This window comes from Cyprinodon tularosa, unplaced genomic scaffold, assembly GCF_016077235.1.
Source record: "Cyprinodon tularosa strain WSP-4 unplaced genomic scaffold, ASM1607723v1 ctg2, whole genome shotgun sequence".
In the NCBI taxonomy this organism is placed as follows: Eukaryota; Metazoa; Chordata; class Actinopteri; order Cyprinodontiformes; family Cyprinodontidae; genus Cyprinodon; species Cyprinodon tularosa.
The window spans coordinates 1,611,006-1,629,688 of record NW_024038733.1 but is presented as its reverse complement, the minus strand read 5'-3'; the positions used below and the strand labels follow the sequence as shown (position 1 = coordinate 1,629,688).

Genomic DNA, 18,683 nt, shown 5'->3' with positions numbered 1-18,683 from the left:
GGTAAAACTAAACTATTACTGAACCCATCAAAAATATCTTAAGAAAGTATAAAAAAAAACATTTCAAAGTCGAGGTTTAAAATTATTGTTAACATTTTAGCTGTTTGAATCATTAACCGAATAGCTGAGAAATATTTAATAAGTTATTAATTTGGTTCAGTCCTAATTAATCCTAATTTACTTGCAGTAAAAATACATAAAACTACTTATTTATAATTTATTTTCTCAAACCATTTTTTTTTTCAGTTTTCAGAACTTCCACTGTGTTGAGAAAGCAGCATATAAAAGTACAAAGCTCCCATCTGCTCAAGCTTTTTCTCAAAAATATTTTATCTTCTCTAATTACCTACTCAAACACTTTGTTAATTAATTAAAAAAAGAAGCTGTAGTTTTACTTTTTATGGGTTACCCTTTTCTACCACACTTTTTCCTTCCACTTAACTTACCATGAATACTAGAATACCAGAAATGGCCATTACCTTATTTTTTTTTTTTTTTTTTTTTTATTGGTGTAAAGCTTTCATATAATTTTCTTAGACATTATCAACACTAAAATCACCATAATTTAATTATTTTATGCAATAACCGCCACTTCCGATAGGCTCTCCATGTGTTTTTGTGTCTGTGCTCGTTTGAGGACTTTGTTCCATTCAGCACATATTTTACGTAAACGTACGTCTTTTTTATGCCCAGCGTCCTCTGACACGCTCTTACGTAAACGTTTGAAGAATACGCTTCATTACGTTAGCAGTGTCTCTCCAGACTCAGTGGGTGAATGGCTTCACAGGTCATGAAGAAGGAAGGTAAATAAAGAAAGGGGCGCTAAAGGTGTCCGACGTTTGCTGGAAGATTTTCTTATTTTAACGGAGTAGAAACAGGAGACGAACAAGGCGTGGATAGATATCCCGGAGCTGAGCTACCGTCGTTGGGCTTCACCCGGAGCTGTCGGCGGTGAGATGAACATCACGTTACCCGCCTGCTTATGCTCCTCTTCGGGGTTAACACTGCAGGAATGATCGATTCTCATGGCCTTCTGTTCTTAGCTCCTTAGCTAACAAAATCGGCCCACACGTATTTATACATTTCTTCATATTATCTTATTTTGCCATGTTTGTTAAGAGTAGGATATATAGAAGTGATACTAACGTTGCTGTTTGGATCCGAAGCTACACTTAGCTTCAGGTAGCACCTTAAATGTGGTTGAATACTGCCAGTTTTGCACCCATTAACATTTCAACATTTAGTTTGCATGAAAAAGTAGGGCATGGAGAACAAAAACTGGAGATTTGCTGTGTATAAACAAGTGTCACTGTGGCCTATCTGTGATAATGTGAGCATTAATATCTTCCTTTAATCCTCTTAGTTTGAGCCTAATCATAATGCAGCAGCTTTGTAAACAGTTGAACTACATTCTACAATGAGAACAATAAAGTGTCTACATGTGGAGTGGCACTCTATGTCATATTAGATGAGTGGAAAAAAAGGGCTTCATGTTTATATAGTTGACAGGGAATTCCAGACAATTCATTGTGGAAATTGAAGCTCAGTTGCCAATATATATATATATATATATATATATATATATATATATATATATATATATGTGTGTGTGTGTGTGTGAATGTATATATATATATATATATATGTGTATATGTGTGTGTGTGTGTGAATGTATATATATATATATATTGCAATATTCTAATCAGTTTGTTTCCGTTCTAAAAAAAAAAACAACATACAATTTTATATATATATATAAATGTGTGTGTATATGTGTGTTTGGATATATCTATGTGTACATGTATATATAATTGTATGTTGTTTGTTTTAGAATGGAAACAAACTGATTAGAATATTGCATTGCAGTTTATTTCCCATCTGTTTAAAGCTACAGTGTGTAATAATTACAGGGATATACAGTCAGAAATGTAATATATTATACATAACTATGTTATTTATCATCATCTACGAGCTCAGCCTCTTAACCTTAATATTTGCGTCGCCTTAGAATTCGTTATTTATAATTACATAGGAGCGGGTCTCGCAGCCATGGAGGCAGACATCTTTGCGCTACGGCAGCGCAGAGCCAACAAACTAGCGATTGCGAGATCGCCCATTACGCTCGAAAGTAACTACGGCAAGTTGGGAGAGATTAACTGAAATCTATATCCTACACAGACTAATGAAATACTATCTGTAAAATTATCTATGTAAACAAACCTCATCACTTGAGAAGGTAGGTGATGTGGACGTCGTGGAAGACATTTTGTCCCGTAACGCTCGCCGTACTGTTGGGGGGGAGAAGCGGTGGGAGGGAGATGTTCATGTTGCTGCGGTCTGCAGTCTGGACGTTAGATGTCGCTGAAAATTACACACTGTAGTTTTAATAACCATACAATTAAAGTGGACAACAATAAGCACCCTCAATTAGAGCTGAAACCATTAACCAGATTAATCGATTATTGAAATAATCGTCAACTATTTCAGTAATTGTTTATCATTAACTGGAGTATAGAAACTGTAAAACATGCCTGTAGCTGACGAGCAAACCCACTTAGAGCAGTAATTTTATCGAAAGTGTAAAAAATTATGTAAACAATTTGCAATAAAGATTGAAAAAAAAATGGCTGTTATGTTAGTAGACTCTTTCCAGAACTCCTCAAGTGGAAAAGTTTTAGTTTCATCTGGTTTATTTCATGAAAAGTCTTCTTTAAGGAACCTTTGGTTATCTGCTTAGTAATCAATCAGAAAAATATAATTGACTGATTAATCGATTTGTAAAATAATCGTTAGTTGCAGCCCTAAAAACAATAACAGATATGAGAAGATTTTCTATTGATTTTTTTCAAGCTTTCCTAATTAATGACCCATAAGAGGTAATTAATTGCTTATTTCAGGTGGAGGAGCTAAAGTCATACCATATCTCTGTCTCTGTAGACAGACAAGATGATTGTGGACTCAACACTAAGTCTTTAGTGCCATGTATTAGACATAAAAACAATAATAGAAAAACACAATTCTTATTTTAACTCTGAGATTTTTAACTAACCACTGCCGTTTTAGAATCAAACCATGTTCTTTGACAAACAAACGGATGTAAACATTGCAGACCAAGTTTACTGAGTTGCATTGGGCCTTTCTGTTATCTGTTCAAAGTCTTGCTCTCTTTATCTTGCTATGTTTCCATTATCCCTTTATTTTGCACATTTGGTGTATCGCATGGAAACAGCAGAACTTGCTTTTTTCCTTCAAAATGAAATTTTTTTTTTACTCTCTTTATGGTGGTTTAGACCAGAGAAATCCACACAAGAGGAGATAGAACACATTTATAAAATAGGTTCTGATTTATATATTTACCTCACGTGACTGACCAGCTGTTCCTGCTGCTGCTCCCATTTCTCTCTCTCACCATCCTTGGATGGCGTGCCGTGTAACATTACTAATACTATCTGACCCAATAAAGGAAGTACAGCTTTCCCGATTGCTACACATTCATTAAAAAGCTTGGTCAATTACTAATATGTGATCTGCCTTAGTTTGCTGTTTCTATTTCCTATTAATTACTGAGAAACGTAACATTAACATAAGACGACATTACGACATTATTTACCACGCCTGGTTAACTTCCACCAATAGAAAACATGTTGAATTTGCATTTTTCATTTTGTCAAGATTGTTTAAATTTGTTCAAAATTTGCATTATGTTTGGATTGAGACACGGCCTCTGTCTCTGTTGCAGCCTGAATGAACAGACATAGTGATGTATGTTGTAGAAAACTCTTTCTTTTAAATGTTTTTATGCTTTTTTTTTTTGCTTTATTTTATAAAAAATCACTGACATTCACCCATTAACAGTGTCCTCAGATAAGAACATCTTTTTTTTCTGACCACAACCTGCATTCAGTATGGTTCTTTAACTGATAGAAAGGAGATTTCTCAACCACTTGTTAGAGCCAGAGAAGCTAAATATTGTTTCTTGGTGCACCTCTAATGGAAACGTTTTCTACTATCACGTAAAAACAGTAAAATAAGTTTGAGCTTAGAGGACCATCTCCCTACAATAATAGTCATTGCTTTTGCTGCCTTATCCTTTCTTTAAAATATTGTAGGAGCATTAAAAGCTCAGAATGATCTGATAGCAGCTGAAACAAGCAGCTAATGTCTCCGTGCCTGCCAGGCCTTCGTGTCCTCATTATTAATGCCTCACATAAGGCCAGAGAATGTCATGCAAAACAGCAGATGGGGTTTGATTTGGTTTATGTGACACAAGCCTGTTATTGCAGGGTTTAGACCCTCCAGAGTTACATTAGTCTCTTCTGTCCACTTTGAAAAAAACATAACTTATTGTGTACCTTCTCCTGATGACTCGTAATAATGAGTTCCTGTTCTAAAGATTACCTTATGAATTTCTCAATACTATACTTTATTAGCTGTCTTACAGCCTGATTTTAGAGAAGTGTCAGTCAGATATCAAATTGGCTGGTCTCCATTAAAAATCTCTGCTTTCTGGCTATTAGGTCAAATACAAGAAATCAGAACTTTTTCATTTTACAAAATAAAAAATGTCTCATAACTGAGTATAAGAACGTATCAACCGATAAAATAGACATTAATGCAACATTTTTAATTTATAGAAATCTGACAAAGGTTGGGGGAATGTACTTCCATGTTTAAATTGAACTATACTTATATAAGAAGATTTTTACGAAATTAAACCAGGCAAAACTAAAATGTATCCACTTGAAGAGTTTTGGATAGAGCATATTGACATGCAATTAAACAAAAAAAAGCAAAATGTTTATGTATTTTTTTAAATCATTTTTAAATCACTATGAAAAAATCTCTGTCTGATTGCTCAATATCCCCAGTCAAAATGCCAGTGGAAGTTTGAAAGAGTTCCCAGAAAAAATAATGAGCTTTTAATTGCTATAAGACGGATAAAGACTTTTCAATTAATTCAGGAAGTATCAGTCTTATTTAACTACCCTTCTCTTTAATTGAATAAGAAAAGATAATGTTTTATTTTTGTTTTTTTGAGTGATACCAATTTTTTTCTTTTCTTTATGGTAATTCCCATCTTGCCTCCCATGAGAAAATTGGCTTCTTGGTTGACTAATAATCAATTAGAATATAGTATGAACACTTGTGGGCATAGCAGCTGCAGCAATAGAAACTGCTTGGGAATAAATCAGATGGGGGCACATATGAACAGCAACAAGTGTTTAATGGATGTAAACTGTACTAAGATACAGAAAGAAAACTCTATTTTTTATCATGCTAAAGAAGAAAATTATCACCAAGGAAAAAAAAAAAAAAAAAAAAAAGAAGATGCGAATGAATAAAAACCTCATTATTTCACCAGGTCTAATGATCAGGTTAAATCATTCAAACTCTCTTTTTAGCTTTTAGGAGATCTGGTTAGCCTTGCCTCATCCTTGTGTTGCCATGGCGATGCGGGAGTTGGTGGAGGCAGAATGTGGGGGAGCCAATCCTCTCATGAAGTTGAAGAGTCACATGACCAAAGAGGATGGGGCATGGCGGCACCGCTCAACGCCGACAGTGAGTTGTTTTTTTTATTATTTGATACACAAACTTTGTAATTTACTGTTTCATCATTTGATCACAGTTTATTCAAATAAACTTAATTTATTTTTTATGGCTTCTTTTTCTTCTCCTAGATTCCTCCTACTCCAATTGAAATTGCAACAGAAGAAGAGGTCAGTTTTGATTTAAGCTGAATGCTGTTCTGACTCCAGACAGCGGATTAATTCTGTATTTTATATATATATATATAAATATATATAAATATATATATATATATATATATATATTTCTAGAATTGATATCGTATAATGTCTCCTTTTTTGCTCCAGCTTGTGAGTGAGTTTCTTCAAGCTCCACCTCGACCTCCACACACATTTGACATGGGTCAGCTCTTAGAGGAAATGCAGCAGATTGACCAACAGAGCTACAGACAAGCTCCACAGAGAGGTACTTTTCCATCTTTAACTAAAATAAAGTATATAAAGTAAATAGGTGTGAAATTAAAGCAAACCTTAAGATGCATAACGTTTGCTATTTTTTTTTTACCTCATAGCACCAGATGTGGCAGCGCTGGCCCTCTCAGGCGACTGGGCTGCAGAATTTGTCTCGGGTTCTGACTCGGCTGCCACCAATGCTCTTGGTGAAGCGGTGGATTCTGATTGGACGAGGGAATTTATCGCTGAAGCTGCAGGTAATCTGAGTTTCTGTTGATCTGGGTTTCACTTCAGGACCTCAAGCAACAGTGATGTGCAATTCAGCTTTTTGAGTCGCCATCAGTTTGATATAGGTCTTGTCTTTATGATGGGATCAGAATAAGCATATGTAGCATACTCTGCCTCTTAAACTCTTCAAGTCTGCAAACTTCAGTCTGTTTTATTGGGTCTAATTGTCTGGACTTTACACAGAGTGGAGAAATATGAGGAAACAGATTATGGGTTACTACTAGTTTTTACAAATACAATTTTTAAAAACTCACACATGCATTTATATTAAGGACTTTTTACTATCAGTCTTGCAGCAATAAGGTCCCAGTTGATTCCCAGCCCGGGGTCTTTCTGCATGGAGTTTGCATGTTCTCCCTGTGCATGTGTGGGTTCTTTCCAGGTACTGCGGCTTCCTCAAACAGTCCAAAACATGACTGTTAGGTTAATTGGCTTCTCCAAATTCTCTTTAAGTGTGAGTGTGTGCGTGAATGGTTGTTTGTCCTGTTTATCTCTTTGTAGCCCTGCAGTGGACTGGCAACCTTTGCAAGGTGTACCCCACCTCTTGACCGTAGACAGCTAGAGATGGGCACCAGCACCCCTCTTGACCCCAGTAGGGATAGGCTTGATGGAAAATGGATGGATGGACTTCTTACTCTCTTGAATCTAAATAAAATCTAAATCAGCCAACTGCCTTCAGATGCGATGAAACGTAATAAGTTTATAGTCAACCTGTGTGTAATTTAACATAAATATCATTAAAACCAAGGAAGAAGGACCCAGCACTTCTCAATAATAAAGTTTATTTAAAGCAGGGTTAGTTAAAAAAAACATCTCACTAACTTGGAACACTTCACATAGCACTATTCAAACTTACATTCATACATAGATAGCAATCAAAGAAGCAGTTTAGAGCCACTAATAAACCTAGAGACAAGCTTTGGAGATCCACAGCTCAGCTGTGAGAATCTGTTGGTGAGATCTTGTTTAGCTGTTTTCTTCAAACTGGAATTTAAAGAAGAGCCTCAAAAGCACCTTCCTGTAGTTACAGGATGTCGCCATATATCGTATCAGTCAGAAAGTTCTAAAAAGAAGTTAGTTGAATTGTCCAAACTTTAAAAAAAATCATTTTCAACATTTTATTTCAATTCAATCATTTTATGTGTACCCTGGTTTCAGCCCTTTTCATTGATGTGAATTACCCCCATTTGCCATATGTGGAGATGCTCTTTATAATGTTCTTTGTTTACTTGGTTGTCTATTTTTTCCCCTATAAAGTTCGAAAACAAGCACCAAAATAACGACTGCTCTAACACTAAGCAAACAGCCGTCTGGCCAAAGAGTCGAGCAGCATAACAGACTTTAGACCAGAATAGTATTATTAGTCAATGTGTTTATGAAATGCCGAACATCTTGGATACGATTCCACACTCATTTGATGAGATTTAAAACACAACTCTTCCTAACTTTCTCTCTGTGTCTGTATTTATAAGCAACAGAGGAAGGCATGCCTGAAACTCCTGATCAGTACTGGATAGCAGAACTGTGTGATTGTGGATGGGTCCATCTCAGGGAAAGCCATAATTAAAAGATGTCTCTAATTAGTCAATTTAATACATCAAATAAAATGTAAAAAAAAGAAGAATTAAATTCTAGTGAAAGTATTGGTTTGATTAAAAAGTAGAGCAACATTTTTAAAAATGCTCTGTATAATGTCTGGATTTGATGCCATTTTAATGCCACATTTCCCTTTTTGTCTGCTCCAGATCCGGGACGCTGGGCAGAGGAGTATCTGGAGCAGTCTGAGGAGAAGCTGTGGCTCGGGGACCTTGGAGACAAGGAGACCGAATGGTGAGATTAGAGTATTCTGAGTCCATTCGGACAATACATGGCTTTTCTACAGTGAAAGCTGCAAAACACCTGGAGCTCAAACACCACACATAAAAAGAGAGAGAGGTGCACAGAAAGACTTAACGAGTCCACTGAAATATCATTCATCCAAGTTTTAGCCTTATCTACTTTTTCTTTTTATTATTGTTATTCTGAAACTGTTGCTCTATGAGAAACGTCTTCTGCAAAAGCAATTTAGCCATGAATAAAAGCTGCTGTGGAGGATATGAGCCTTAGCCTTCGTTGGCCTCATTCATCAAACAACAATGCAGTTCTGCCCTCAGCCTGACTCCATTTATTCCAGCTTTCATAACCACAAGAAAATGAAAGTCTTACTTCTCCTGAACCTCCTGCTTGAGTTATGTTGACATGTTTATATATTTTCCTGTTCATCTGACAGGACGAAGGAGTATCAGCCTGGAGATGAACTGAGGCAGACGGCCAATGAGCTCGTTTCAAAGGTTGATGACCCAAAGTTACAAAACACAGAGGTTGGCTGTTTTCAATCTATATATCTTCATCCTTTCTTCAGTGTCTTTTACCATTTCTTTCTTCATTTCTTTTGCATTTTGCTGCATAGATCTTTGTAAATATGTTTTTTTATGTCATTGTTGCAATAGAGCTCATCTTATTGCAGAGCTTTACCAATTAGATTTTTTTTCATTGTTGTTTAGTTCCTGCGATTCATTAGGCAGATTGGCGAGGGCAGTGTGACAGTGGAGAGCAGAACAGACAGACAGCTCACAGATAAAGTTCAGGCCGAGGAGGCTCAGAACTGGGCCTCCAACCTCAACCAGGTATGAGTCACTGCTCACGGAGGAGGGAATGGTTTTAAACTGGGAACACAGCATATCAGGGGAGCAAATTGGTTCATTTTTGTAGAGCGTAGGCTTTGTCAAGTGACTCATCTGTGTAACATTTTCCACAAATGTAACCAAATAGAGCCACAAGTCTCCTTGTAATATGAATCTCAAGGCTGCACAGCTTAGGAGATGAAGTTTGTTTTGCAGTGAGACAATCTCTAAAAATCATCGCTGGGAAGGTTTGTTTTCTGTGCGCGTACAGAAAAGCTCGGTTTGTTTCCATGTTGGCCCAATATTCCGTCTGTTCCTGATTTGGTAGCAGATGTTTCAGTCTCTTAGAGGTATAAAAAGAGGATTGCACATTTTTGGATCTGTTAAATATCATTATGTTCTGGAATATATTTAATGAAAAATAAACAATAGAATATAAACAAAACAAGAATTGGATTTGAAAATTAACATTTAATGTTAAAAGAGAAGAAATCCTTTTAACATTCAATATTTGAGCAGAAGATGCGGGTTCTTATTGAAAGCTAAGGGATTGCCTTCTTGTAACTTGAAAACTACTTTGGCGAATTTTAGTTTATTACATTTGAGGGATTACTTCAAGGGACTTAAATATTAATATTCTGTAATTTACAGGCTATTTTCTAGAAGTTACCTTTTGCAAATTTCCCAATAGTTACTGACATTTTCCTGTAAGCAAGTTACATGCAATTTACTTTCTGGTTACTTTGTAAAACTTTTTCTGTATTTACTGAAACTTGCACAATATTTTCCTGAAACCTATTGTTTTTTTGTTTTTTTTTCAAACTTACATATCTCCTAAACATAACTCAACTAATTCATCAGTTAGTTTTCAAAAAATAAGGGATACTTTATTATTAATTAACATAAAGAATGTTTCATATGAAACATACAATTTAGGAATTCCTTGTCAGTATCTTCAATATAGATAAATATAGATATAAATCTCTTATATTGGACCTAGTAACGAGAAAGAATTTATAAAGATGATTATCTATGCATAGATCACTTTTGATTTTGTAGCTAATGGCAAATTTTGAAATTGTTTCACTGATTTAAATTGCTGATATGTCTGCCAACATCAGCTTTAACTTGCTGTGTTATCTTAAAAAATACAGTTTAACCTTTAATGATTCACCTTTACATTTAGCTCTTTGATGCACTTAAAGGTAGCTCTTCTTTTCAAGGATGCTGATAATATGGTTTTAGGTTTTTTTTTACTTGTTCAAGCTTGAGACGCAGCAGACTGCCTATCTTAAACAATTTCTAAAGAAATTGTCTAATAGATTTCCTTGCTGTTAAGAATAAATGAATATGTTAAAGAGTGGGGTCCAAATTCTAAAAAATGATCTCAGTGTTTCTATCTTGGATCATATTATTCAGACATTATTTTCTTACTTATTCTATGTTATGCTATATTTTGATTTATAATTTCGATTTAAATGCCCTCCATGTTGATGCTATGATTGTATTCCATTCTCCATGGCATAATTTTTAAATATATTGTTCCCATTTTAACTTTACCCTAAACTCCTGATATTCCATTCCCTTTATTAACAACTACCATTTGTTGAATGTTGCTTTAACTTTATACTTATTCTGCCCACCCTTCCTGGAAAAAAAATAATCCCCATTAACCACTTCCTACCCCTCAAAACATGAATCTGTGTGCCACTGCCTCCCCTTATCGTAGTTCTTGACAAAGACGGGGGGAGGGAGTCTTCCCTTGGAACCTCCAGAGAAGAATCAGAGGATTGAGAAAGTTAAAGCTAAACAAGCAGAGCAGTGGGCCAAAGTCGTCAGGCAGGTAGGACCTCTGTGGTCGCAGCAGCAGCAGTAGGCTTTTTTTAAGAATATATAATAGCTGTTTTTTTAGGACACATTAAGTGTTTAGTATCCTTGCTGTTAAGCATCTTTGTTTTTTATTAAAAATATTAGAAATCAGGAAGATGTAGTGGCACAACTAGAAATGATCTTTTATAGTTTTTATTTCACTTTCATCTTTGCTTCCTTTACATTCACCTCCTGGCTCTTCTTTCCTTTTTATAAATGTCACCATCCATTCCTGCAACAGTTTGCTTAGCCAGCCCCTACAGACTCGTGGCACCTATTGTCATTGCTCTCCATTGCTATTCAGGTGTCAGAGGAGTCAGCTGAAGCCTGGGTGGACGAGTTCACCACAGTGGGGCCAGATTTTCAACAAGCCAAAGCTGCAGTGGAGGTACGAGAAGAATGGAGTTGTTGAAGCCTCTGTATTCAGATAGGTGGAGAGTTAAAAGGGATGAGGAAGTGTTTCTTAGATCAGCATGAATATAGTTTTGTGTTCGATTTATGATCCCTGTTCTCTTTTTAAAGCACCCAGTTAGGGCTGGTACAATTTATCAGATCTATACAACTGCCAACTTATTTATCAATTAATTGCTGAGTGGAATATTCAGACCTTAAAAGGTGTCATTTCAGAGTAGAGATCAAGCTAAAACAGTAAGAATTTGGTATACATTTTGCAATCAATATGAAAATCCTCCTTGGTCTGTAAATATGCTCCGTCTAGAACTCGGGTGGCTTAGGTTTCGCACTGACTTGCTCAAATTCTGGGCTAAATCTCCAACAATGAATCATCTACTATCTAATTTTAGATTAGATTAGATGAGCTTTATTGATCTCACAGCAGAGAAATTCCCTGGTCACATATTGGCATAGTATGTGACCAGTGAATTTCTCCTCTGTGAGATTTAATAGAAAGAAAATTTAGAGCTCAATTTACAAAATGATAAGTTAGTTTCAGCCCTACATGCAGTTAAATAAATACATAAACCAAGGATGAATTTAAAAGAGTTGCTGCTGAACATTGACCCATCTCAGTACTCTAGTAATTATAAATATAATATTTTTAATTAATAACAGTGATACTCTTTAAAATGTGTTTTATTGACATAGGATTTTTTTTTTTTTACGGATTTTTTTTTTTATGTTCTGGCATTTTTAATCTTAAAAAGATCCATAGAATATTATTTGGATTGATAAAAATATTTTTGTATAAAGCATTCTTAGTTCAACTTTTTTGAAGGGAAAGAAACTGCACATGGAATTTTTTTAACAACAGTTATTTTATTTTAGTCTTTTAAATATGCTATTTTTGTCCTTGGGATCTAGAGTGGGACCTTAAACTTTAATTTGACCGTGAAAATATGTTGATGCATCAGATCTTGTGATCTCAAGGCATAATTATTCTAAAAATGAATATGTGCATACATTTAATTGAAGGAAATAATTTTTGTCCTTTGTTTCAGCTTGAAATAGGAGCCTTTATAGAATATTTATTGAAAACAGTATCAAAACTACCATGATTTAATATATGTATTTTAGGTTCAAGTAATTTTTAAATGATTGACATGCTTAAAATGTTATTTTAGCTGTTTTTGGGAAGCAAACATTTTGTGCTTTGGGACAGATGTGTCTGTTGAAAGGGCCTCTTGAAGGGGATATCCAAAAAGCTTCCAACCTTTTCAAATCCTGTACGTATCATGACAGAGGTTGAAGGCTCGGCTTTCCATTAGCCTTCCTGTTATCTCCTGAATTTTGTGGCCTCTCTCTTGTAACCTGAAAGGACCTGGATGCTTAGGTATGGTATGTTCACTGTCCAGGAGAGGATTGGATTTTTGATTATCTGCTAGCTTACTCACTGATTGTGGTGGATTGAGCTAAAAATCCTCCATTGCTCTTGACCAGCTGATTTCTTGGTTCTTTATCATTCAATACTTCACTTTATAAACTTTCTCGAAATCAATCAATATATTTGTCTTGTCTGGTGCAAACAAAGCAGACAGTAATAATATGTACATGTTGGATTTTGTCAGAGTGATGTTGATTTCTGGGAGAAGCTGCAGCAGGAGTGGGAGGAGATGGCCAAGAGAGATGCAGAAAGTCATCCATGGTTGTCTGACTACGATCAGCTGCTTAGCTCCTCTTATGATAAGGTAAAGATGTCACGCTTCAGTAAAAACCCAGCAATATCTGTTTCTGAACACTTTGAGTTCAGCAGTTTAACTAGTGTTTTGTGACAGGGGTATCAGTTTGAAGAGGAGAACCCCTACCTATCCCACCCAGACCCTTTCTCAGAGGGTCTAAAGAAGATGGAGGCGGGTGACATCCCAGGAGCTGTGCGCTTCTTTGAAAGTGCTGTTCAGAAGGAACCAGACAACCAGCTGGTCAGACTCTTAATTCTTTCTCTGCATCTTGAAATATTCATGTTAAAAATTTAACTTTACTGAACTAATAGATGAATTTTTAATGAACATGTTTTACTCTATGACATAATGGATCTTTTTTTTTTTTTTTTAAACACTAACTTCAGTTTAACTGGCCTATATTTAATAAAATATCCAACTCCAAAATTTGTTTTTTAAGTATAATGAATTGTTAATTTGGATAAACCCAAAGTTAAAAGCAACTTCCAGAACTCGTTCGTAGAATTTTGCCAGAAAGAAACCTGAATTTTTGCTTAAAACATTTTAGATAACATGTATAAACAACCGAGGACAGATAAAAGAATGTATAGTTTTTTATGTTGTTTTTTTGTTTTTATTAAAGGCTTGGCAATATCTGGGAACCTGCCAAGCAGAGAATGAGCAGGAATTTGCTGCTATCAGCGCCCTCCGCAGGTGAGAGTGGAAAAATGCAGAATATCGCTTTAAATTGGATCTAACCATCTATTATTTTGGTTGAATCAGAAGCCAATCAAATAAACTGAGACAGCTGTGTTTTATTTTTTCATCTAATTTTCCTTTTAAATTATCAGGATTTGACAGATCTGTTTAATAAACAGCTGACCATTCATATAAAAATTTAATCATGCCCTCTGAGGTCTGGTCTGCCTTTTCTTTTGAACTGTACAGTTTAGATTAAGATCATGATAGAATTACTTATTACTAATATGAAATAATAATTTTTTTCTTTTGCTGGTCAACTTGAAAAACAGCATTAGTCTGCAGCAATTTACCAACGTTTTAAAGATGACATATACTTCTGTAGTTTTATAAAATGAGCAAAAAGGCTGCTAGGCAGATTGTTTCTATCACTTATATCGGAAAGTTTAGATGCACGTTGATGCATACCAAAGTTTGTTTTTTGGCTGATATAGGGATATACCTAGTTAAGGTCACAGAACGAGGAATGTGGACCAAACCAGACCATGAACTTTATGAAAATCCGGATTGGTTGCTGTCTTACCTCTGGGACACTTTCACTTAAAGTCCCATGTGTAATAGGAATTCAGAAAAAGTGAAAGTTAGTATTATTAAAACAGCTTTAAACTGCTTAGATATTTTAAGTTTGTTTCACAGGTTGTGCTGTTGCTCATATTAATATAGGCTGTAAAGTTGAGAAGATTGGAATTGGGCTAAAAAATTAAGCTTTTGGGCATCAGAGAAGTAAAAGCTTAGCCTGACATAGTCCGACTCAATTCTAGTCAGAATATGAGTCTGATACTGCTCCATAGAGCTGTGATTATGGGGCGTGTTTTGAACGAACCAGGAAAAAAATGCCTCTGCACTCAATTGGATGGACCTACAACCAATAAGAGCAACGGAGTGCGTGACGTATCTTAAGCGAGGCATAGTTGTTGTCCACAAAAATCAAAGCGTGCAGTTTCACGCCTAGAATAAGAAGATGAGACTTGATCACGTTTCTCTTTTCCTCTTTTAAAATTAATTTGCTGTCGATATCTTCTAGAATAGACCTAATAGCAGAATCTACTCACCCAAACTCTCCAGCGGCAGCCATTATTGTTGTCACCCAAGCGCGCTTTGGTCACGTGGTTGATAACGTTACTCTTGATCATCTGTCCATCATCGTATAAAGCCCGCCCTGACAATTTGATTGGATCGCCTGACAGTGGGCTTTAATACTCGCGCTACTATGGAGCAGAGCCAGACCGAACTTCCCCGAACTCAAACCTTGTGGGCGGGACTAAGTTCGGACTGGCACCCAGGCTAGTAAAAGCTGACTTAACTGTCATAATACCAAACTCTAATGCTGTCTGGTGACATCCTGAAAGTAGCAATGTGAAAACATGATGGGGAAGCTGAATATTGGAATTGATTATTTTACTGCTTTTGCTGTAATATAGAGACCTGTAGAAATGTTATTCAGGGGAATATTTTATTGTCTTGTTGTCCAATCTGGAGAGGTTCAGAATCATGGCATAGGTTGCTATGCTCTCTATAGGGAGAAGTGCAGTTCCTCCTCACTTATTCTGCAGTCTTCCAGGTTTGAATGGTCTAAAAGGGAGTCAATTGGCCCCAGAAAAAGTCTCTTAAAGCATTTGAAACAATATGAGTTAAAGCTCCATCATTATTAAGGCATCTGAATTAAAAGAGTACTTGTTGATTTTTAGACATGTCATTACGGTAGCTAAGGACTGAGTGATGATCTGTGAAAGTTCCTGTTAACTTTTTTCCTCGCCGTTTTGTTTCTCTTTGTAAACAGATGTATAGACCTGAAGAAGGACAACCTGACTGCCCTTATGGCTTTGGCTGTCAGTTTTACTAATGAATCGCTGCACAGGCAGGCATGTGAGACGTTACGGGACTGGCTGAAGCACAATCCAAAATATCAGTCTGTGTGGGAGCAGTACGAGCGGGATCGCCAAAGGGATGGCGGTCAGGAGAGAGAAAAAGAAAACGAAAGGTTTGGATCCTTGTTGCCTGAGTGAGTATGACCTACAACAGATGTTTAACTCTGTCTAACAGCAAAGAGGTGACTCTTCCTTTACTCATTTCTTTGGTGTCTATGTTTCCCTGCACAGATCATTGTTCACTGATGTCCAGAATCTGTTCCTATGTGCAGCCAACTCTGACCCTTCTCAGGTGGACCCCCAATTGCAGTGTGGTCTGGGAGTTCTTTTCAACCTGAGCGGAGAGTACGACAAAGCGGTGGATTGTTTTAGTGCTGCTCTCTCTGTCACTCCTCAGGTTAGTATTAACGTTAACGATGAGATGTTTATGCACCTGCTGTATGCAAAGTCTCCTTCTAAAGACTCCTTATCCCCCCTTTTTATTTTATGGTATTAAAAGGATTACCTGTTGTGGAACAAGTTGGGTGCTACACTAGCCAATGGTAGCCGCTCAGAGGAGGCAGTGGCCGCCTACAGGAGAGCTTTGGAACTGCAGCCGGGTTTTGTCCGCAGTCGCTATAACTTGGGAATCAGCTGCGTTAATTTAGGCGCTCACAGGTGAGCAAATGTCTTTTTAGGAAACATACTTATGGTAATAATACAACATTTGTAAAATGTATCATACATCCCTCGGCAAGGAAAACTGCAAAGATTTGCAGGGTGAATTTAAATTCCCATTTTCTGTCTCATTTAAAATTCTCTTTATGGATTTTTTTTTTTTTTATTGTGTGATAAGCGGTTTGTTTATAAGAGATATAGATCAAAAATATTTTATGTTTTTTTTTCTCTTTGAAACTAAATCATCTAAATTTGGTTATTAGTTTATAAAACAAGCATACATTCCCATTTAGAGATTATGATGTAAATAAGTATTACAGCAAACAGAAATGAGTACCATAAACCATACTGATTATACAGTTTTCCCTATTTAAGCCAACTTCTTTTATAAAGGCCACTATGCATCCTGAAATAATTATAAAATATAAGTCTGGCTGGCTAAATGATTCAGAAACTTTGAAATGTCTGCAAACCACAGTTGGATTTATTTGGCTGGAGCAAAAAAAAGAGCCATATGGATTTTTAAAATAGTTTTCAAGTAGAAGGTGAAAAGCGTCTTGTGCTTTCAGATTGTTTGTCTCTGAGCAATACCCTTAGCCTTAGATTGCTCCCTGTGTGCTCCAAGCTGCCCACTGCTCCCTAATGGATGGGATAAATACAGAGCTCCAATGTAATTTGACATTTAGAGTGACTATATACATTTTTTTTCTTTGCAAAAACAGCTGAAGCTTATTTCAGTATTTTTCTCCATCCATGAAGTCTAACCAGCTCTCCTTTCATCCTACAGCATGATGCTGCCAATACTTTGAGTCAAAGCTGGGATGCATTGATTTAATGCTGTGTTAGTTTTCCACCTCATTTAGAGTCTGTCAGTCTGTTCAAGACTTGCTTTTTGTTCTTAATTGGCTAAAAAACAGCTTCTTCCATTTTGTTATACATCCTTCATGGTCACTGTATCAGTAACAATTGTGGTCTCTTTAGGTATTGATAACGCACTAGACTTTAATACATGTGTAAAAATAATCTGTCCATAGAGAAGCCGTGGAGCACTTTCTGGAAGCGCTCTCTCTCCAGCGACAGGCTGCAGGAGATGGAGCGAGAGCAGCGAGGGGACCCGGAGGCGCAGCAGCAGTGGTGATGTCTGACAACATCTGGTCCACGCTACGGATGGCTCTCAGCATGATGGGAGAGAGCTCTTTGTACGCTGCAGCCGACCGAAGAGACTTGGACACGTTGCTGGCTCATTTTAACCAGAGAGAGGTGGAGGGTGGAAGTGAATGAGAACTAATCAGGCGGGGGTTTATTGAGTGTGAATGTGCTCAGATGGGAGGTCAGTGTTTGGGTGAAGCAAAAATGTGGAAATAAATTGGACACGGGGACACTGTGACATCAGAGATGTTGGAGCTTCACGTGTTTTAAATGAGTACTATAATGCAGTATCAGTCTCCAGCTAGGGAAGAAAAAACAAGCTGCTACTGTGTTTCAGAAGTTTGCCAGTCCTCATATTTCCCTCGGTGTTGTTCTAGCTAATGAGGTGAAACGGTTCCCTTTGTTTACTTGAAGTTTTGAAGAGTTATGTAAACAACACCGAGCATGCCAATCATTTCTGTCAGGTTCTTAGGTTGGTTTTTGATGATACTCAGTACTCTCTCCGTCTTCATTACCTACAACTTCTAGTACTTCTAGTATTTAAGGGATTTGAAGCTGCAGAGCTGCTGTAAGGTTAGAGTTCTTCTTTTCACCCAGAAGTGCTTTCAAAAGAAAAGTTTAGTCAAAGAAGTACACAGCAAAAAGTGCTGCAGCTTTTTTTTTTTTATCATATGTACTTTCTTAGTAGTCATTGATCTGCCAGGACAATAAACTGGCAACCAGCAGGACTGTTATTGTTATGATTAGGTGTGTGTGTGTTCATTGTAATTAACTGGACAACATCTAAAACATGATGCATCGTGAGAATGATTGTTTGGCTCCCCGCTGTTTTGCTCTTTTTCCTGAAGCCCTTAAACTAATTTTGCTTCATTGTAAAATAATCCTATATGCCATGTGTATTGTAACATAATTGATGCACTATAATTGTTTTCAGGTTACTTGGATCCTGATTGCAATCTTTATTATAATATCCAGCAATAAAGCTTTGATTCCAATCGAGGTCATTGGATGTTTTTTGTTGTGACTGTGACCCAAACAGCTATGTTGTCCTGGGTTTAGAAATACTAGAAGTCATACAATTTTATTTAAAAAAAAAATGTATGCAAAGGGTATGCTTATATTATACATATTTGTAGGTATTAAAGTTATGCTCAAAATTATACTGTCATAAAAAAGGATCTTGTTTGAAACTTTGTGATTTTTGAGTTAACAGGAATCTTACTTGGTATTTTTTTTTTTTTACACATTTGGTACAAGAGACATTAAGAGCTAGTTATTTGAGTTTAGTTTGTCTGCTTATCTTCCCCCACTTTACTCAGGAAACTGCCTAAAACCCGA

The 18,683-nt window shown here is 36.4% G+C and overlaps 1 protein-coding gene across 5 annotated transcripts; it reads left to right on the top strand.

Annotated features, from left to right (window-relative positions):
• Positions 1-700: 700 nt before the first annotated feature.
• Positions 701-18,344, top strand: pex5 (peroxisomal biogenesis factor 5). Of its 5 annotated transcripts, none has more exons than XM_038284409.1 (17): positions 701-803; positions 5,403-5,559; positions 5,679-5,717; positions 5,874-5,991; positions 6,098-6,235; positions 8,012-8,096; positions 8,536-8,626; positions 8,810-8,932; positions 10,659-10,772; positions 11,103-11,186; positions 12,823-12,942; positions 13,030-13,173; positions 13,556-13,626; positions 15,452-15,673; positions 15,771-15,936; positions 16,039-16,196; positions 17,231-17,477. In XM_038284409.1, exons 2-17 carry the CDS (start codon positions 5,446-5,448, stop codon positions 17,475-17,477), a joined length of 2,034 nt encoding a protein of 677 aa, XP_038140337.1. In that variant the 5' UTR covers positions 701-803; positions 5,403-5,445. The 5 variants fall into 5 exon arrangements, with proteins under 5 accessions (XP_038140337.1, XP_038140336.1, XP_038140339.1 ...); XM_038284408.1 differs by having other exon boundaries at positions 730-951; XM_038284411.1 differs by lacking the exon at positions 701-803 and having other exon boundaries at positions 5,446-5,559; positions 17,231-18,344.
• Positions 18,345-18,683: the final 339 nt, after the last annotated feature.